This window comes from Pempheris klunzingeri, chromosome 19 (genome assembly GCF_042242105.1).
Source record: "Pempheris klunzingeri isolate RE-2024b chromosome 19, fPemKlu1.hap1, whole genome shotgun sequence".
Classification (NCBI taxonomy): Eukaryota; Metazoa; Chordata; class Actinopteri; order Acropomatiformes; family Pempheridae; genus Pempheris; species Pempheris klunzingeri.
The window spans coordinates 7,622,313-7,643,887 of NC_092030.1; the positions used below are offsets into that span (position 1 = coordinate 7,622,313).

At 40.5% G+C, this 21,575-nt stretch overlaps 1 protein-coding gene across 1 annotated transcript in view; it reads right to left on the reverse strand.

Moving 5' to 3' along the window:
• Positions 1-21,575, reverse strand: part of LOC139218465 (transcription factor 4-like) — a 196,184-nt gene that overhangs the window by 88,474 nt on the left and 86,135 nt on the right. The window contains exon 6 of the mRNA XM_070850028.1: positions 18,748-18,806. Coding sequence (XP_070706129.1) covers positions 18,748-18,806 — 59 coding nt within the window. The remainder of the gene's footprint in view (positions 1-18,747; positions 18,807-21,575) is intronic.

The window sequence follows — 21,575 nt, forward strand, 5'->3', positions numbered from 1 at the left end:
GCCAAGGAAGGCTTTTCTCATGCTAAACAGGGCCTAAGTAGGCCAATTACAGGGCCAGCCTCGGTCTCTGAGCCATTCTCCAGCTTAAAACAAAAGGGCCCTTGTCTTAAATAAAGTCAGTCACACACAGAGAGGGAGAGGGAGTCAGACACAAAGGCACACACACACACACAATCACACAGCAATTCAGTCATCCTGTTCCTCTGTCCATGTGTGTGTTTCAGTGCGCGTTTCACTATGTGTGTGTGTGTGTGTCATCGGGGCTAAAAGGGGGTTCCCACTAAAACAAAAAGGGTCTCATTGATTGTGGCGCTTTTCTTTCTTTTCTGTTCTTTTCTTTGTTTTTTCTTCTCGTACTCGAGCATCGAGCCAGGCCAGGCCAGGGCGGTCGCCCAGGCAACTAGACGAGCTGGAGGAGAGACAAAATACCCGTCTGTCACTCTTGTCTGTCTCTCTACCTGTTTGTCTCCATCAGTTTCACTTTATAACAATTTAGTCATTGTGGATACCAAGATTACAGTGATAGTCAGATTGAGGTGTTAAAGGGGTATTCCGCAAATGTACTGTTTCATAAAGTTCGGGTGATTCGCGCAAGAGAAGAAGTATGAGTCAAGCTCCAAAAACACTGGATCCCACGATGTAATGGAATTGATAGCTTCTTTTCCCATATCTTAAAATTAATCTCTGGCTTACAACTGTCTTCATCTTTAGTGCGTGTGCAGGTACTTTTACAGGCACACACTACACCACTCAACTTAACACAACGGAAATTTTAGGCTCTTTGCAACAATGTGTGGCTGCTGTCATGGAAAATAGACGTTTTAAAAGTGACCTGTTCTGAGAGGACAATGTGAGGACAAGTAGAATACCCAAAGAATTAGACTCGTTCCAAAATACAGCAGCACAATATGCCATCGAATAAGGGGCAGCTGTGGTCAAAAAGAGCAGAAATCTGTCATCTTTCTGCTCTTTGAAACAAGATGAGGGGTCTACAAACATACCAGCTACTCTGTAAGGTTGCACTTATGCACATATCTTTTGGATTTGTGTAATCCAACAGGGTCTTTTTTGACAGGACCGAGCAAGATGTTGCATGTTTCTCTGCGACCTACAGTTACCCATAACTCCCTGCTCTGCATAGATCCACAGGGATATTTATATGTATCTTCATATTTGTATAATTTCACCCTAATACTGCCACTCACTGATTATCAATCACAATTCACTCTTCCTCGCTCTGCCTCTTGCTTCGGTTTTAATCTCTACATTATGCTGTTTTTCCTGTCTCTGTCTCTCTCTCTCTCTCACACACACTCTCTCACACACACACACACACACACACACACACAACTAGAGGTCTGTTTCTCACAGAGCTGACTGGGCTTCGGTACCCAGCTGCTCACAGAGACGATATTAACTAAGATAGATTACCAGAGAGCAAGAGAGAGAGAGAGAGAGAGAGAGAGAGATGGGGGGTAAAAAGAAGCAGAGAGAGAAACTGCAAAAACACAGAGCAGGAGACACAGAGCGAGCAGTAAGTCTGAGGAAGAGAGAGAGAAAGATAGAAAAGAGCAACAAAAGAAACATAAGACAAATCTGGAAGACTGAGAAAAAGATGGAGAGAGAGAGAGACACAGACACTTGGGAGGTGAATGGCACACAGAGGGACAAGCTATGTGGAGATCGACATGAAAAGAATAGAATACAACAGTCTTCAGGGTGGATGGCTCACTGTGGGGCAGCACGAACCCCCCCACCAAAAAAAAACAGATTGTCATTTTATATCGCTCTTTGTATACCAATGAAACAAATATATAACCTGTTCTTCTGTACGTTTTAGAGGCCCACTGAGTTGCCCCCCTTCCAGTTTTAATGCTAAGCTAGGCTAACCACATCCTGACTCCAGCTTTGTACTTAGCACACAGGCTGAGTCGTGTCCTCTCATCTCATTCTCAGGAAGAAAGCAAAGGAACTGTTCCCCTACTGAGCTATTCCTTTCCTATTTTTTTCTTTAACTCAAGGAAAGGGAAGTTTCTCTTTAATAAAAAGCATCATAATTGTTTTCGGTCTTCCTCTTGTTTTGCTGCCCCCCCCCCCCTCCTCTCATTTTCTCTCTCCTCAATTTCTCCCTCTTCCATCAACCCTCTGTCCTCATGTGACTGAAAAAGCAAATGCTCAGATGTCATCAATTTCCACCATCCCAACTATGAGAGACAGAGAGAGAAAGAGAGAGAGAGAGAGAAAGACAGAGAGAGAGAGAGAGAGAGAGAGAGAGAGAGAGAGAGGAAGAAGTCATTAATTACCAGGAAGTGCTGGCGAGGCAGCGGCGCACCTGTACGCCAGCTTTGCTCCAGCTGACACACACACACACAAACACACAGTACACACACTAACTCACACACTCCTGAGGGAGTGAGGCCCTGAGGCTGCTACCAGAAACAGTAAAACCAGCAGAGACAACGAATAAAACTGGACTCACGGCGCCAGAACAGCGTAACCACATATCACACATCAGCCATGATACACATCCGGGGCTACGTCTAGCATATCAGGTAATCACATATTCTATCAAAAAGTAGTTTAACAATTTCCATCACAAGTTCTCAGAGCTCAAGGTGAAGACGAGAGAAGAACGTGCAATGATAAAAAAAACAGGGAAAAGCAGGAAATCGTCACGTTTGAATGGATCCACATAATGACATTTTTGTCTTGATAAATTACCTAATTGTGGGAATTCTTATGGATTCATTTGACAAAAACTATTAGCACAACACTGTCGACAAAGACAGAAATTTTATGGTACGTCATAAAAATAAACCCCATCCTAGATACAGACTGAGTTCATTGCCTGACACTATTAAAGTTAGAGACAAGCCAATCAAGTCACAGAATCGCCATGACAACACAAATAAACAACGAAAACAGCCTATCATACCAGCACATTGGAATCTCTGAAACACCAGCTGCTGTGTGTGTGTGGTGTGTGTCCGCACTCAAAGCACCGAGGGATCAACTTGCCAATGACAACTTCCTCCATTTTCTAACTGCTTCACACACACACACACACACCCAATAACACACATTTCACTCAAACACACCAACCACACACACAGACACACACACACAAACACACACACACTAAGCAGTTCAAAGCATTTCTCCTTAATTAGCGTTCAACGGTTGGCTTGACAAATAAATAGCGATCATTTAAGAACACTAAGGGAGGAATCAGACAGCACATTACACCTCACAATATCTGGCAGCTTCCTGCATGCAATTACAACGATGAGAGGAGAGGGGGATGAGGAGGAGAGGCAGTTTAGAGGGAGGAAAAAAGACAAGTAGGAAGGATGGAAGTGAAACTGGAGAAACAAGTAAGTGGGGAACATCAACAGGGTAAGAAAGGAGGAAGAAGAGATGCAGGGAGGAATGAAGGGGAAAGGTAATGGGTAAGCAAAGAGAGAGTATGGTTGAGATGAAAAAAGGAAAGGTAGGAAGTAAAACAGAAGTAGGAAAGGATTTAGGGATGTTACAAAGGAAAGATGAGAAGGAGGGAACAAAAGAATGAAAGATAAGCTGAAGGGAAAGCAGAAGGGAGGAAATGGGTTAGGGAATGAGCTGGTATAGGAGGGGGGGGATGTGGAAGGGAAGAAAGAGGAAAAGAAGAAGAAATAAAAAGGAAGAAAGAAGGCAAAGAGGTCAACAAAAGAAAAAAAAGCGATGGAAAGAATAAAAGTGGATAGAAGACAAAGAAGTAATGATCATCAGGAAGAAAGGGGAGGAGACAGGAAGTGAATGAATGATAGATGGAGAGACAGATATTTGGAGATGAAAAGAGAATGAAAAATAGGCCTCCCTGCAGTGCCATCTTGAACTGATCACTCCCATCAGGCTCCGTCCCAGCTGCCTTGACTTTGTAGTTGCAGAGACATTTTATTTATTATAACCAGGAACAAACACGTACAGAAGTGTAGAAATAAAACATATACAACGGACATTCTTATTTCTGAGCAGCTCTCTACTTTTAAACACATCTGTCCGACTGCAACTTTACTGTTTTGGTTCACTCTCTCATAGCATCTAACAACCCAGTGCATGCTACTCTGCACCCAACAGCAGGCCGACACACTTACAGACTAACAGGTTGACATAGTGCAGCCAGATATTTCCCTCAGGAGTTGGTGGAGACCAAAAACAGAGCTAAAGGAGAGGGAATATCGTACTTACATTCACCAGGCGGCCAGAAACACGACTGAACGAATGATCGTGTTACATAAGTTAAAACTGAAAGGGTGATGATACTGTTGTGTTAACTACTTGTTTCTGTTGATCCCTAGTGGCCAAAAGATTAAAAATCAGTATGTTGTTTCCACATTCCACAACCACTGAGAAGAGAAGTTATTAAAGCCACTAAAAATAGTATCCACAATTTGAGAATTTCTCAATAACATTAAATTTAAAAAAATTTAAATCAAGAAATACAATTTAAAAAACGAAATAAAAATCAATCAAGTCACATGGAATGTCAAAAAAAAGTGCAGAAAGACTTTACCCTGTCACTCACAGAAACAAGCTGATTGAATACGTTTTCCGGGCCTTTAAGGCCTCCTGCAGCAATAACATCATGTGAGGTAGAGGCTATGGAACGTGTATTGCACGTGTTCACATTAGTGAACAAATCAATATGTTTGTATGATTGCAGAATTGATCCTGCAAGGGTTACTGTGCAGAGTCAATTTCCTTATCTTTGTTAGCTCTTCAGTAATATTTAGCACCAGGTCAGACAAGTTGAAGCTTTCTGAAGTTTCCATGTTGTACTTTGCAAGGTCTGGACTAACCATCGGGAGCAGTTGGATGTTCAGTGTTTTGCCCTATGACGTGTGGACAGGAGGAGCCAGGGATTAAACCTGCCAGCTGTTGATAGCTACTAGACATATTTATTAGTAGTACACTACCATCACCAGAAGTACCTCTTTTAAACGTTATACCACTGAATGGCATGCTGGATACAGTATGCTTAAAATGAGCATTTTTGTTCCTGGAAATAGCCTGGTCCCAAATAGCTAGCTGTTAACAATGACTAGGAAAGAGTTAAAGTTAAAGTTATGACACAGTTTATCTAGAGGCACCGCACTAATATGTTACATTTCAGAAATATCCAAAGCCTAGGTTGCATTTCTTCCTTATTTAAAAGAGGTTCAAGGTCTGCGGGATCCAGGAAGTTGTAGCTTCATCTGTCACAGATAAGAATTCAAGAGAGGTCCTGCAGAACTGTGCTCTGATGAAGGAAACACATGAAAAGTATCAGCTTGCTTTCCCACATCTCATGGATCCAGTGTGTGTGTGTGTGTGTGTGTGTGTGTGTGTGTGTGTCAGCTCTGTAGTGTAGGCGTGACAGCTCAGTTCTGTTCTGTGTCTGTTACCAGCTGTTGTACTTCACTTGCAGTTTGTGTGTGCGTGTGTGTGTGTGTGTGTGTGTGTGTGTGTGTGTGTGTGTGTGTGTGTATGTGACAGCATACTGTTTGATGTTAGACACATCAGAGAGGGGAGAGGGTTAACTTCACTGACAGAAATGGAGAGTAGCTCGCTGGTTTGCCTCCATGATGCCTGATGAGAACTTGTTAAACAAACACTGAGTCGACTGCTGCATCATGGGTGAAATCTGCCTTAAAAACTAAAACATAAATCTCTGATAGTAACTTAGTTGAAAACTACACCTGGACAAAAGGTGAGAATCTTCAACAAAAATCTAAATTGTCTGCCAGTAAATGGTAAAAATACTGAAATGGATCCACACTAGTGAGGTGGGTCACTCTTTTGATGCCAAATAATCATAAAAGAGCATAGAATGGACTCATGCATGTATGACTACGGCACTTGCTGATGATAAACCACAACTGAAAGCTCTGAATGATTTGGGCTATTATCATTATCTTACTTGAATCAGCACTTTGACTTGTTTTGACTTGAATTTTCAACTACAATTTAGTATTAAAATGAATTTCTATGAGATGATATTTTGATATGTAGTTCACATATACGGCGCTCCAAACTAACTTCCTCCCTACAGAGGAAAGGGGAAAATTTTAGGAGCACCAGCACAAAATTTAGGAGCGCAACTTCTAATGATGCAAATAATGCAACACATTCCTATTTTGTCCATCTTAAGTATATTACTGACAAATGACTATTGACAGAAATAATAATATGCTGTTTTCTTTTGCATTAGTTAACAGATTTCCAATATTCTAATTCATTTCCTCGCGATCAGCTCATAACATTTGTGTCGTTTTATTTTTTATTCATTCATTATTTATTCATCACGATGAGCAGCATGGCCAGCATCATGAAAACTAAAAATAAACACACACACCAATTGTCGCTCATGCAGCCTTTCACCGAAGACAAAGTTGTAAAGAAATCCTTTAACGTTTTACAATTTAACATTTGTCGTTCCACACACAGAAAAAAAAACAAAACACGAGAATGAACAATTAGGTGCTTAACAAATGCAGCTTTTCTGATACCAGAGGATGTGACACTAACATTCAATAACACTGCCTGGAAACATTTTACAGCCTTACAGTTCATTTTACGCTTACAAAGGATGCAACACCTGGGGAAACTCTACAGATTTGGCTGCTTTCATGTGTTGCTCTGCTAGCTTGATGAGCTATGCACACCGAATGTAAGGCGAAGAAGAATAAACTACACTAAACTCTACAACATATAATGCTAACTTGTATCACAAAGGTAAGTGAGATTCTGCCATTCAGGTTTCCAGTCTCACCTCTTTAAACTGTTTTCCTCCCCTCATGTGGGAATAACACAACAGCTTTAAAACACAGCACTATATACTGTATGATTAAGGGGAATTCTTTCAAAATAAATGTAAATTTTATTTCTTCATATGTCTATTTATTAATCATGACAAATTCTCCAAAAATGGAGAAGAATGCACTTAAATGATGGCAGTCTGGAACCCTGAAAGAAGTCTAACTCAGGGAACCCAGTAGCTCCATCACGTCATAGTGATAGTGGGTGGTCCTGACACTCTGAATGTTCATATAATGGATACCACACACATACACACTAACAGTCAGCTGTCATAGCTGATGTATCAGCGCACAAACACACATCATGTGTGAGCCTAGAGTGTGTTTGTGATCGATAGTAAAATAAAATAAAGTGTCAATCTGTGAGGCCGACAAATGAGACTAAGCAACGGCTGAGAGTCTCCTGAGAGCAACAAGCAGCTGGATCAGTGTGTGTGTGTGTGTGTGTGTGTGTGTGTGTGTGTCTGTGTTCCGAGCTGGAAAGCAGCTGTGATTAGAGCATCTCACCACACACAAAGATGCACAGACTGGATGGATGGATATAAGAGGAGAGTTATTGATAGATAGATACACACCAATTTCTGTCTTTTTGTTTGAGTCTGTTGGAGTGGAGGCCTGTATCGCTGAGCTGTTCACAGTGGAAGAAGAGGCCTTTTCTTTTTTTTTTTTTTGTTATGACGGTTATTTCACAAAGCATAAAAGTATATTTTCTATTTTTTTGAACAAAGTCAAATCTCAGTGAGTCTGTCCAGGTCACACAGGACTTCTGCTTGTGATGACATGACTGTAGTTTTGCAAATATTAAACATCACAAACTATTTTGCTAAAGCATCTGTACAGAGAGAATATTACGGTAGGTTATGGGGATTCAGAACAGCAAACATGCTGCCGTTTATCACCGCTACATGACTGCAGGTTTGAACTTGTGACTTGATGCTGGAAAAGAAAGCTGCTTGAGAACACAACACCTCATGGAGTATGCACTTTTGCAAATGGAAACAGTTTAATTGTTATTATCTTGTTTGAAAAACTGCATCAAAACAATGGAGAAATTCTGTAAAATGTCCTCTAGATGTATTCCCTGATTATTGTTTGCACTGGTCTACATTAGATACAGGTTTACGTAATAAGCCACAGAATCACTGTATTACTTTTACATTTTGTACGCAATGACATAATAAAGATTTGGTCAAAACAGCTTTACTAATATTTCTCTCCATGTCAACAGTCTTTGACTCGTCCTTGTTCCTTTCTTCCTGCACTTTGGAGCAGCTGTTGGGGGCTTGTACTTCCTGCTGCCATGCCATTGGCCAGAAAACAGCCAATGGGGACAGGCTCAGAGGAAAGATGGAATGAAGTGATGATGAACACACACCCACACACACACCCTTGGAAACCAGATTCCACTGTAAAGCCCACGCACAGGAACTGTCGGTTTTCCAGAGGGGATGGGGACTGTTGCACACACAAACACACACACACACACACACACACACACACACACACACACACACACACACACACACACACACACACAGTAATGTCTAGCCTTCAGACTCACACATTCCACAGATCTGTAGAAGAGAGAGAGAGAGCAAAGCAACAGGGCTTAAAGAGACTTATTCTTGTAAACTGTCCAAATATTTGGAGAAATTGTATTTTGATGCTTTGGCAACATTGTTCTTGAAACGTTCATGCCAATAAATCCTTTTGAATTGAATTGAACTGACAAAAAGAGACAGCAAAAAGAAGAGAGATGCTTTGAGGTGGAGGTAAAAGAAGTAGAGAGACGGATGGAGCGAGCAGGGAAATGAAACTGTAAATGATTTATTTTACAAATGTGATGTAAATCGCACATTCCAGCCTGATGAATGCCACCTGTTCATGAACACGAGCATGTTTGTGAGATCCATGTCCTTAAAACTGTCACTGCGGCCGCCTGCTCTGCTCCATTAGTGGGTGCGTTTCATTCACAAACATGCAAGTAAATAGAGGAAAAAGTAAGCAGAGCTTCAAGTCCAGCTTTCTCAAAAAGACTGAAAAACTTCTAAAGCAAAGCAGTCCATTAATAATAAAGAGACACGAGCTGTGTATGGTCTCGCAGACGAGAGTGTTACAGGTTACAGTAGGTGATGTTACACTGTCAGGGTGGTGCTGGACAGAGACCTGCAGACAGACTATGAAGCAGCTGTCAGAGCACGCTGCTACTGAACTGTAGAGGTTGATGAGATGAAATTATCCAATAAAAATAAATAAAGTCTACAAAAACCTCTCAATAAATTGGCAGCCACAATGATGATAATATAGTACGGAGAAAATTATGAATAAATGTTAATATTGATATTAATATTAATAATTACTTCCTGAATTTTGGCATCAGAGTACAATCATTACATTTAACTGTTTTTTTCCTGTTTTTTTTCCATCCCTGGATATCTACGCATGACTTGTACGACATGTCTGGACCACTCGTGAAGTACATTCATACCCACAGGTGCCACAGAACTAACTTGTCTTGTCTGTGAAAACAAATTGTGAACTGTGAACCATATCTTTGGAAGATATGCACTTAATTTGTCTGATGCAGATGGACATGGATGACAACAAAGCGCTTTACCAGTGCAACCCTGCTACAGCATAAAGACATAACGTCACCACTGGGTGATCAAACATCCACACATTACCTCTCACATGTACTGAAACTCAACATAGTATACTGCAGAGCAGAGCATCATGTGATTCATTGTGTATTTTCAAAACATGTATAAATATATAAGAAGAGAGAGAGAAAGAGAGAGCAAAGAAGAAACACAGATAATGACGGAGGTAGAGAAATGGTGTTCAGTAATCACCAGATGATTCACTCTCTCTGCAGAGAGGTGTGGAGGTCAGAGGTCAGAGTGTTTGGAGAGCCCTCAGAGCGTTTAAAGGAGCAGTCCAGCTCAGTGAGGACTGATGAGGAGTGAAGAGGAAACTGAGGATAACACACCTGCTCCTGTTCCAGCAGGTGATGGAAACTCAACACAGCTCACAGTTTAGATTTTAGCCATGTTGCTAAGGCTGAGAGAGAGTAAACGTTTGGTCATGGAAGACTGTGCATATCTACATACATGTGCTTTAATATGAGTGCATGTGTGTGTGTGTGTGTGTGTGCATGTGTGTGTCTGTGTGTGCACCTTCTCTAATAGGTAAATGCAGCTTCTATGCTCCTCTGAAACCTCGCAGAGCTTCAAAACGAAGCCTTCAGCACTTTTCACTGACTGATGTGTGAATGTGTGTGTGTGTGTGTGTGTGTGTGTGTGTGTGTGTGTTAAGGTTAAAGGCTTTTTTTCATGTTGCATTCCACCAGAACCTCACATCCAGACTGCTGCTGCCTCAGCTGTAGCTGCCGGCCCACGACCAACCTACTGATCTGTGAGGCGATAACTGGATGACAGGCATGCTTTGGTGTGGCTGAGTGTGTGTGTGTGTGTGTGTGCGTGTGCGTGTGTGTGTGTATGTATGTGTACAGCCGACATAGTGGCTTTAGCTTTGGCTTGAATGAACGACAGAGTGAGGGAGAGGAGAAAAATTGAGAGAGGGAGAAAAACGATGAAAAACGGCAAGATAAGAAGAGTGAGAGAGGGATTGAGAGACAGTAAAAGATAGCGGTAATGTGTGTGAGAGAGAGCGATAGCGAGTGAGCGAGAGAAAGAGAGAGGGGGAGAGTGATAGGGGAAGATCCTCCACTCCCGTCCCTTCATCCAGATGATGTGGGTTTTTCTGCTTATGTAGACAGAATGTCCCTTTAGATAGCTTTAGATAACAGCCATAGAAAGCATCATACTTTGTGTGTGTGTGTGTGTCTGTGTTGGCTTTTTATCATGAGGGTGTTTCTGCTTTGGCTGTGGGAGTTCAGGTGATACTCTTAGCAGCAGTGAAGCCACAGAAATCCCCATCAAACCAGGGAGGAGCAAACAACATGCTAATGATTACAGGTTGTGGAATAAAATACAACATGTCAAATCAGTACAGTATAAAAATATCTGGATGGTAAAATGGTAAATGCTCTGTATTTGTAAAGCTCCTTTCTAGTCATTTCAACTACTCAAAGCGCTTTTACATCACATCCTCATTCACTGATTCACACATCTTTCATTCAGGGGGAATCTAAGTTGGAGGAGACTGTTCTGTCACACACATCCACACACTGAAGCTGCTTCAGTACGAATCGAATCACAGATCTTCCGATTGAGGGACGACCCACTCTACCACTGAGCCACAGCCGCCCTCAGATCTTAACAGTTCTTGTGAAAGTTTGTCTTGCAGGTAAGGCAGCGGTGGCAAAATCATCAGGACTCATGGGGATCATGGATATTAAGGGGAAAATCTGGTCCGACATCTCAGACACGTGCACGGATCCGAGGACAGACGGACTGACCAGTCGTTTGTCGTTACCATCTTAATAAAGCATCTAAATGACAAAACACGGTCTTTATTGACTGGACTCAGTGCTTCTGTGCAGCATCTCCAGTCACTATATCAACTAGACTCTCAGGAATGACTTTGCGGTCACTAGCGGTTTATGCTGCAGGTTCAACAAATCTTCTCATCTAACTCTTGAATATAATATGAACGTATTTCCCAAAATGTTTTTCCTTTTATTATTTATTTATTTATATTTATTTTCCTGTTAAATTATTCCTTTGTTGGTTTTGCCAACTTGGTTAAAGTTCGGAAAACACAGTGGTCATTGTTAAAAGAAGCTGAACAGTTGCTAGGAGACGGCAAAGTGACACCATGAACATTTACACTTAACGCTAAACCATTCATCTCATCATCCTCTCTAAGAGGTTTTGGGGTGTTATAACAACGTCAAGCTCCTCCTCCAAAAACCAACAGCCTTGTCAGGAAAATGTGAACAGAAATTGTTTTGGACAGTTGATCAAACTACCGACGCCAACTGTTTTTCTACGGAAAACAGTTTCACCCTCACAAATTAGCCAACTACTATGTCTCCCTGACAGGTGTAAAAATGCTAATGACCTGTGTTAAGTGAGCTTTTAAGTGACTGTCAAGTCAATTAGAGTATGAAGCTCAGTGCAGAAGATGAGGAAGTGAGGATCATGACAGCTGAACTGTATCTGCTGATGGGGATCAGGCGATATGATCAATAACTCCAGATAAGCAACTAAATGGATGTTAATGTTGTTTTGCCTGAAGCGCTGTTTCCAAAGTCAAGAATCGATCTTTGAAACTTTTAAGCCAACGTGGACAAGATGTCCTGAAAGTGCTCTGAAAATATAAAACTGCTTTTGTGGCATGGATCTAATCTTGTTACATATATTATATATGTAACAATATTATATATTCAAATATCACATTTATTTGTTCTGCATGTAGTTTTACATCCGAGTTTTACAGTTTTATATTCAAGTTAAACTCCTGCTGTCATATGTAATCAAACCACAGGCTCAGTCCTTCTCCATCCATGATGTGTTCAGGGTATTCATGCCACCTTCAGCCAGCAGACCATGGTTTTTGGAGGGTGTCTGGATGTTTTAGGGGAGCAGAGAGAGCTGCTGGGGGTTGGGCTCATACCTTGGCAGGAGGCCACGTTTCCCAGCCCCCACCACCCATTTACAGCTCAGAGCGAATCACCAGTCAGACCCAGTCAGCTTTCCAATTTACACTGGATATATGCAGTCACTTCATACCAAATACAGATCAGTACTCCCACTGAACCCTAAAACTAAAACACTAAAACTTGAAACACAAGTCTCCCAAAGGCATTTAAACCATTCACAACAGAAACTATATTCTCAGCACAGCATTTTATATCAGTAAAATATATGAAACAGCGTTTTGCCTTGCTATGTTATGACACTGAGCCTCTCTAACCAGTGCTAACAGAATTATCCATTAAACCAAAGCTCAAGAAAATAATTGACAAAACAGGCACAATTGAATTAGTCAACAATAATGAACTTATATTTACACTATGACAAATGTCCGAGGCCTCGCAGTAATTTAGTAAAATTTGACTGTAGAGACGCACTAAGAGCATCTCCGCTTTACATCCAAATACCAACTAAACTAATGACACTCTACAACGTTTGACACCTCAGACAGGTGTGGCGCTGAGCCAACCAGACCTTTGAGATCAGAAAAGATATTTGTAAGTCATCTTATAGAAAAAACAAATCTTAAATTGGCTTTTTTTTTTTTTATCGACATGATAAGCGGTAACTGTCATAGCAACCACTGATGCAGCTTCATCAGAATTCATCAGTCAGTGCCGACTGGTTAGGGCAAACTAGCCTAATCCCTGCTAAACACAAGTCGGACAACATCAACAAAATGTCTGAGTGACTGAATAATGAAGAGAAAATGAAATGACAGTTCAGTCTGATTATCCAGCTAAATGTTTTGGTACTCAGCTGGAGGAAATCTGCAGATTTGTGGCTGTGATTGAACAAAAAAATAAATAAATAATCATGATGCATATACTATAGAATCAAACACTCTAAAACAAAAACCTGGAACTAAATCCTAAACAACCTCTAAACTCTAATGGTGCAAAGCTGTTTGTTTTGGTCAGAGTGCTCTAGAATAAACTGGGGTCATTGGAAATCTTCCTGCTGTTAGTGAGTGAGCTCATCCTTCCCTCTAAGTGTCTTTTTTTTCCCACTAACAGCTGAGAATGAAGCCAGAGGATTTTGGACTTCAGCCCAGCATGTAAATTTATCTGCCATTTCCAAACAATTTCCATCAGGAGCCATTCAGACTGTGTAACAGGATAATTTGACAGCAGCCCAGTAGGAAAAGGGCCAGTGAGGCAGTAATGTTTGATTTATTTCATATTTTTGTCCTCTATGGTTTGCTGTAGCCTCATACAAAGGCCACAGCTGGATACGAGAGATGGTTATAAATAAAAGATCAGCTGGCTGGTGATAAATGGATGGATGGATGGATGGATGGATGGATGTTGGATGGATGGATGGATGGACGGAGGGAGCAATCAAGTCAACAAATGGACTGCTAGATGAACAAATGAATACAGTAAATGATTGAATAGTGGATAAATGAGTGATCAGGTGGAGGGATGGATTTGTCAGTGAGGAATGGATGAAGTCAACACAAGGATAAAGTCAACATATGGACTGATGAAAGAACAAATGAATGAACGAGTGTGTAGATGAGTGATCACTTGAAGGGATGAATAGGTGGTAGGCTGAACTTGCCATCTATCCACTTATTAGGTGGAGGAATGAACCACTTAACTAGTGAGTGAATGTATGAGTGAATGTGTGAGTGATCAGATGGGCAAATTGACAGATGGCTTAACACAATAAATGAATGAATAAAAAAAAAAACACCTAAATAATATGAGTGAATATATGAATGAATTAATAAATGAATGCCCAATGGGTGAATGAATGTATGAGTGAATGAATAAGTAATTCAATTGGTGGTTCAACACAGTAAATTAACCATCTATTTAATGCAAATGTAAGTGAGTGAATGAATGAATGAATGGGTGAATGAATGAAAAAAATGAATGTATGAACTAGTAAACAGATGAGCAACTTAATAAGTAAGGAAAAAACAAATAGTGTACATTGAAATTGATGACTTAACAAATGACTGAACGTACAAAACGACAAATGATGAATGACTGAGTCAGTCGATCACAACAAACAAATTCATCTACAGCAAAGTGCAAGAAAGAAATTACTCGAATGAACAAACGCAGGGTATGTGAATAAATTGAGACATGAAAACAATAATAAATCTACAAATGAACAAATAAATGCATTAGAAAACCTGTAAGAAATAAAGTTTGAGAAAATGCAACAAATTAATTTACAAATAAATGAATTATATAAAAGACTGTAGTGAGAAAAAACTATCAAACTGCCAAAGTAATGAGCAAATCAGACAATAAATTAACAGCTGACCATGTTAACAAATGAATACACCATGAATTGACTTATAAACTGGTGAATAATTGAATAAAACAAAGACAGAAGTGAACTTAACCAACAGCTCTATTCAGTTCGACCAGTAAAAAAAGGTCTGTATGAAAACTATTCCAGTACAACTGGCACACTTGGCATGACGCAGATATGACCGGCATGTTCTCTCTTTGTGTGTGTGTGTGTGTGTGCATGTCTTTGTTCACAAGGTTGTCAGGGACAAATCCTGTCCTCGTAACAGAAAGAAAAAGATCAAAACCAAAAAGCAGGAAGGTCTTTTTACCCCTAAAGTCTGAAAACTACTACAAGTCCTTCAAATGCCACACTGGGATTTTTGCTCCCCTTTAGTTTCTGTCACTCTACTTTCTGTCTTCTCTTCATTCACAAGGCTCGACAGTAACGGTTGCCCAGTTGCCCCGGGCAACCAGATTTGGCCCACCGTCAATCATTTTGTTTGGTTTGATCGTCCCTGTTGGCAGCCACTTCTCCTGTTATTAGACCGAACCTCTGTGTCCCTCCTCACTGGTGCTCGTCTCCAAAACACAAAGCGTCGTGTTAAAACAATGATAGGGAAAAAAAAAAAAATGGATTATGTGAAGATTGCGCTTGAACAAAAATCTGGTGGCTCCAGTTTGATATGTTACCCACAGTCCTAAATTGGTCTCCAGCATTAAAAAAGAGACGGAGACACAGACAACAAATGTTCATCCCTCATCACGTGGTGGTGAAGCTGTGGTTTCCTCTCCAGTCCCCACGTCTGTCGGCTATTATGAAGCCTGATCTCAGCAATAATAAACCTCATTGTTTTATGAATAAAAAGGCCAGATCCCTATTAGCCCATTTTTAAGTCACAGGATCTTATAATGCTCCAGCAATCTGGCATCATGAACAGTTCCCAATATTCTAGTTGAGAATACCTTTAGGAATGCTTTTCTGATTGGAGTGTATTGAGATGGTATTTGGAGTGGTTTTTTTCTTCCAGTTATGATGAACGATATCAATGTTCTGTACTGAATTAACACACATTGTGTAATGGCAGGTTTCCTTCAGAGGGAGCTGCGGGCTTTGGACTACTTGAAATGTTTTTAGTTTTTTGCAGGGGGGGTTATGTGGGGTTGTTCAATAGGCAAATAGAGATCACAAGAAAACTGCTAAACTCCTAATGAATGTTTTAACTAAAGGTAAGTTCAAATCACTTCATCTATAGAAAAAAATGCTCCAAACTGACCCTTGGATTTCAAAAGACAATGGATGAAGCTGTACAGTGAGGGAATCAAGCCTTCCTGACATGTGTGGTATGTTAGGACGTGATCTCTGTGGATCGGCATCGTCAAACAGCTGATTGAGCTGGCATGTGCCTGAACTCCGCAGGGACTGCATTCTCAAGTTCTAGCAGAGGAGTTTTATCTCTGAGTACGAGGGGATTACCCAGAGGTAACGTTCATGGTTCCCTCCACAAACACTTGTGTGAAGATTTAATTTTCAAATTTGCATGAAGTCACAGTCCAGACTGGATGTGTGAGATGAGACAACTTGGATGACTTCGGAGTGCAGCACGATGTGCAGGCACAGCTATCTCATCAGACACGGTGAGTTCAAATCAACATCAGTGTCGGCACTCAAGTGGCATGGCGATGAGTCTAGACTTAGAAATTCTTCATCAAAGTCCCCATTTGTCTTTTAAAAAGTATACAATAGCAAAGGGATGATCATTTTAATTGCTGTTTTAAGACCTAAACCTGGAGCCTAAAAAGGTGGCAAACCTCCAAAAGCTGCTGGAAGTCAGTAAAATACAGTCTAAGGTGTCACTAAGCGTCTGTTATCTTGAGAGTCGGTGCACTAAAGTGACTGTGGTATCTGGTGTTGGTGTTCGACTGAGGCCAGTTTCATTCCAGTGTAATTCCACCTTAGCCTGAGAACAAATATACTGAGAGGGTGTATTGATTTGAATTGATTAACAGCTTTCAATTTTGACATTTTTGGCATAAATCCTTTATATGAAAAATCAGTAAAGCTACAAATTTTGCTGTAATCACATATTCAATGTCTTATACAGTAGTGTGTACATAATACCACACATATCATTGTGCTTAAGTTCTGCTGCAACTATTAAAAGCTTATTGTACAAAGTTCTGTATATATGATTAACTGAGCAGATCAAAGGCCTCATATAAAACCTCAACATCTTGTTCAGCAAAAGGAAATGTGACAGCTTTCATATATTTATCAAAACCTGCAACATCTCTAAGCACAACTTTGATTTTCATAAGCATGGAAATGCACTTCTTTGATGATCTTTAATTAATAGATGTTCAAGACTAAAGGAAAAATAAATCCATAACATCAGACTCAGTCAACACATCCGACAGCCTGCGACCAAATGGAACGTATGTGATTTTTTAAATTTCCAAACCTGAAGTCGATCGTCAAATTACAGCGAGCACATCAAGCCTCTCTCTGTTTTAATAATCCATCAGCAGAATCAAACACCAAACATCTGTATATTTTCTTAATTATCAACATGCATCTTCTCATGGATGCATATGGTCTATGAGAACTGAGCAGGAAGATCACAGTACAGATTCAAAACCCAGCTATTAGCAAAGTCCTCACAACACCTGGCACAGCTGCCCATAAATATTCCCTTCAAAAGAATATACCTAAAAGTTACAATTAATAATACTTTGTTTTGAGAAGTTGGGAAAATGTGATGAAGTTGAGTATCTCTCTGGAAAACTTGAAAATATGCGAAATCTGTAGCAGCTGTTGTTTTTAGTAGCACCTGTTGGTGCTGCTATCTGCAGGATTTTAACACACCAGAAAAGTTGCAGGCAAAAACATCAACCAAGTCACAGACGACTTTAAGGATAAAATGAAGAATGAAATTGGTGAAATTTGTTGTGAGGTGCAGACAAAGGATTTCTTAGCGATTCCGCGGTTTTACAGGGTTTTTAGCCTCGTTTAGCTAAATGCTCTTGTTTTTGAGTCTGCAAACTCATCTCACCCCCCCAGGCCTGATAGATATTTTTGTGGCTAACCCCTACTATCATATAAAACCACACATGACTGTTAGCTTGTAGGTTGTAGTTGCTAGCAGAGCAGTGGGAGGTAGGTGTTTGGATGTCAGTTGGCAAAAACTTTGTTTACATTTCCAAAAAAACTTATTATGCTCTAATTTATTAATTTCTCCCACATGTCCGTCTTCCTCATTTAATGATGCAAGTAAGGGCTGTGTGGGCAGAGGCCAACAGCCATCAACAGCTTCAAAACTCACTAGTTGTCAGTATCGCAATATATTATATAGACCACGTCCACGTATTAACGATCCAATCAAATTTAAGGATTTGATTTAAATCCCTGGCTGGAAAATACACCACACTCCAATTCCAGAGGCTGAAAATGCTCTAACTTCCCATTCACTTTAAGGCCCTGTGTCGTCCTCAATAACTATCAACAGCAATGCTTCACTCTGCTCTACTTGCCATCCATTGCTTCCTATGGCCAAGCTAACAAGCTACATGCTAATTTATACAAAAAGATCAAGGTAAGCATTCTTCCATAAGTATTTAACAAGAGCAGCAGGGACCTCAGTGCTCTTCAGGTCTGTCCTTGGTGCTTCATACTGGTTCAAGAAATTTAAACACACACACACTCATAAAACACACATTTTTCATCTACATCTTCATCTCGCCTTGCTGTAGTTCAACAGGCTGTGTACTCTGCGACCTGAGCCTGCTTCTGCTGTGCACCTCTACACAACTGTTATTACGTGCGAGGGATGAGCAGTCAGTCGCATAAATCCCTTGTTCCTGACCATTCTCTACCAACGACCTCAGATCAAACCCAAAGAGTTTGCTTTCCTCTGTCTTCATGAGTGTGTTCACCGTTTTGACATAAAAAACACAAAAGTTGAGCTACACATCTGCTCTGCTTGTATAAAGGAAGAAACTGACCTGGTGGCAGTGTGGGTTGGACTCTCTGCCGTACGAGTACGAGCTTCTTTCTGTTTTACCTGCAGGAGGACAAAAAGAAAAGAGAGCAGAGAGTTAGCAGATGGAAGAGCCTCAGCAACCATATCTTCTCAACTCAAGAATCCGTCCACTCATTTACTACTTTTGTGAAGCCATGAATTCCAAACACAGTCAGTCTTAGCAGACCATGTAGACCGCTTTCTTTCACTCAATTAACATTCAGTTCTTTCTGACACAAAAATAACATTTAGTATGAATGAAGCAGACAAAATATAAGACGAAATAAACAGGATGTCATATTACTGACTTCGTTCGTTCGTTCGTTCGTTCGATCGAGCGTTCACTCTTAAATGAACCACACCGAACGTTAACTTTAAACCACCGCTGATGTTGATTAAGCTCCAATTATTCAATCATTCACTAATGAATTCAGTTGAAAATTAATCAATTATTGATTATTAGTTAAGTATTTAACACATCTGATGAAAGGTATAATAAATTGTTAAAATTAATTGATTGATTATTGATTAATCAACTAATTAATTTACCAAACACAGACTCATTAATTCCCACAAAACTATTGGATGTAGGCTCCTATTAAATAAAGTATACTATGGATTTTGATTTGTTTACCACCAGGGACATTTCCCCAAAACACTGAAAGCATATTTCAGCCTCTTGTTTGGAGGATTATTCATTCATTCATTCATTCATTCATTCAAACTCAGTTTTCATGATCAATCTTTCTGCTTGCTGGTCTCACAGCACAACAAAACAGACATCTGCTATGCCTGTAATGCACAGATCCATATACAGAGAGAACGAAGACTCTTTATGCTACAAGATCCAGCTTTGAAGACAGAAACGCTTCCCACCCTCCACTTTCTTTTAGGTGTAGATTTACTTTCTCTGCATGTACAGACAAAACAAACTGAATGTGAGACAAGGTGTACAGTTTTCAGGTGGCATTTAGATGGAAAAAAAAATCAAACTCTGTGAGATCTCAGTTACAAAACTTTTAAGTGTGTGATGTTTTAAAGCAGAACATCCCTCCGGATTCAACCTAAAGAAGACATTGATACAAAAAATCCAACACAATACTGCACTGGTGACGCCCTAGCAATCTACTTGAATGCTTAAAAGGGTGCCGTATAACACCCTTGTGGTCACATAGCATCCATCTAAGAAGACGGTTCCTGCAACTACAGGGGTTGTGCAGTTGTTTTTTTTTGTTTTTGTTTGTGCACCTGCAGCGTTTGTGGTGAATTCCATACTATCCCCTCCACCTGGATGGTGTCAGCATCTTTAGATCATGGGACCTGTGTGGAGTTTCAGTTTTAAGGGCCTTTCTATTAAGAGCCTCGCCAGCCAACAAGTACAAGTAATTGTCTTGAATATTTAGCTTGTTCAATCTTTGTGCTGTTTTTGTGGTACAAAAACTAAAGATGGTCTCTCAGCACAAGTGTTTTCTGTCTGTAAAGTTTTTCTAAGATTCTATGTAAACTACGGTTTTGAGTGAGATGGTCTTCTTTTTTGGGCCACCTCCTTTCTGTTGAGCCTTAACCTACATCTGACACAGATTGTATGGACCTGAGAAAATAGAGTACAGATCCTCACATCCCCCCCCCACACACACACTGTCTCTGTAGAACATCTTTGGTCAAACGTGTTAAAATGAGTTTGATTGAAATCAGACATCAGAGCTGTTAAAATGCAGGCCAAGGATTGATCAGTACACGATGAAGGTGAAGCCTCTTTGGCAGGTAACCCACCATCAGTTTAATACACAAACCGAACGTGTCTGGCTATGAACAAGGTATCTGATGAATTTCGAAAATGCACCGACCGCCGCGGCGTGCACACAACAAAGCTAATTTCCTCTCCAGCTTCTGAACAGACGTTCCTCTCCTCCGAGCTGCGGGACCACTTCGAGCCTATTTTTACCACACAGGCCTTCTTTTTGGATAAAACCTTAAATCTTCAGCCAGTCTAAATATCAAACCACGGTTAGTGTGTAATTACATTCTGCGGTCGGTGCAGCCGTACGAGATGAAATGGAAGGGTTTTATAGCGAGCGTGTGTGGAGGAAAATGAAGCGTGTACGTGGTGAAGGGTTTGAATCAGGCGTGTATAGACCAGCGCTGAATACACGCCAACATGGTAGTCGATGCAGAAGAGGTTGATAATTACAGGCGTACAGAACGGGAATGTGGTCGACTATCTGTGTGTGTGTATCTGAGTGTGTGTGTGTGTATCTGAGTGTGTGTGTGTGTGTGTGACCGATACAGCGGCCTCGGCTTCAGCTACGACTGATGCCAGCTGGACCGGTTTGGCACATACACAAAGACTCCCACACACACACACATACACACCAAAACATATACACAAACACTCACACACAGTACTGGAAATCACTGGCACAGATGCACACTCACACACTCTCACAGACGTGTAAATGTGTACAATATACATTCTGTATATATAGTCCTATATATACACACACAGAGACACACACATGCAAATGTACTTTTGCATGGTACCGAAATATATTCATACACAGAGGCACATGCATTTCAAAATACTAATTCAGGACCGCACACACACACACACACACACACACACACACACACACACACACACACACAGGAACTGAATTTAACATGCATACACCCCTGCAAAATACCACAACCTGCAATAAATCCAAATATAAAGTAGGTAAAATAAAATTCTTCATATAATTCTTCATATAATCATATCTTAATATTTTGATATAAATTACTCTACTGACTATAATTCTAAAATCTATAACA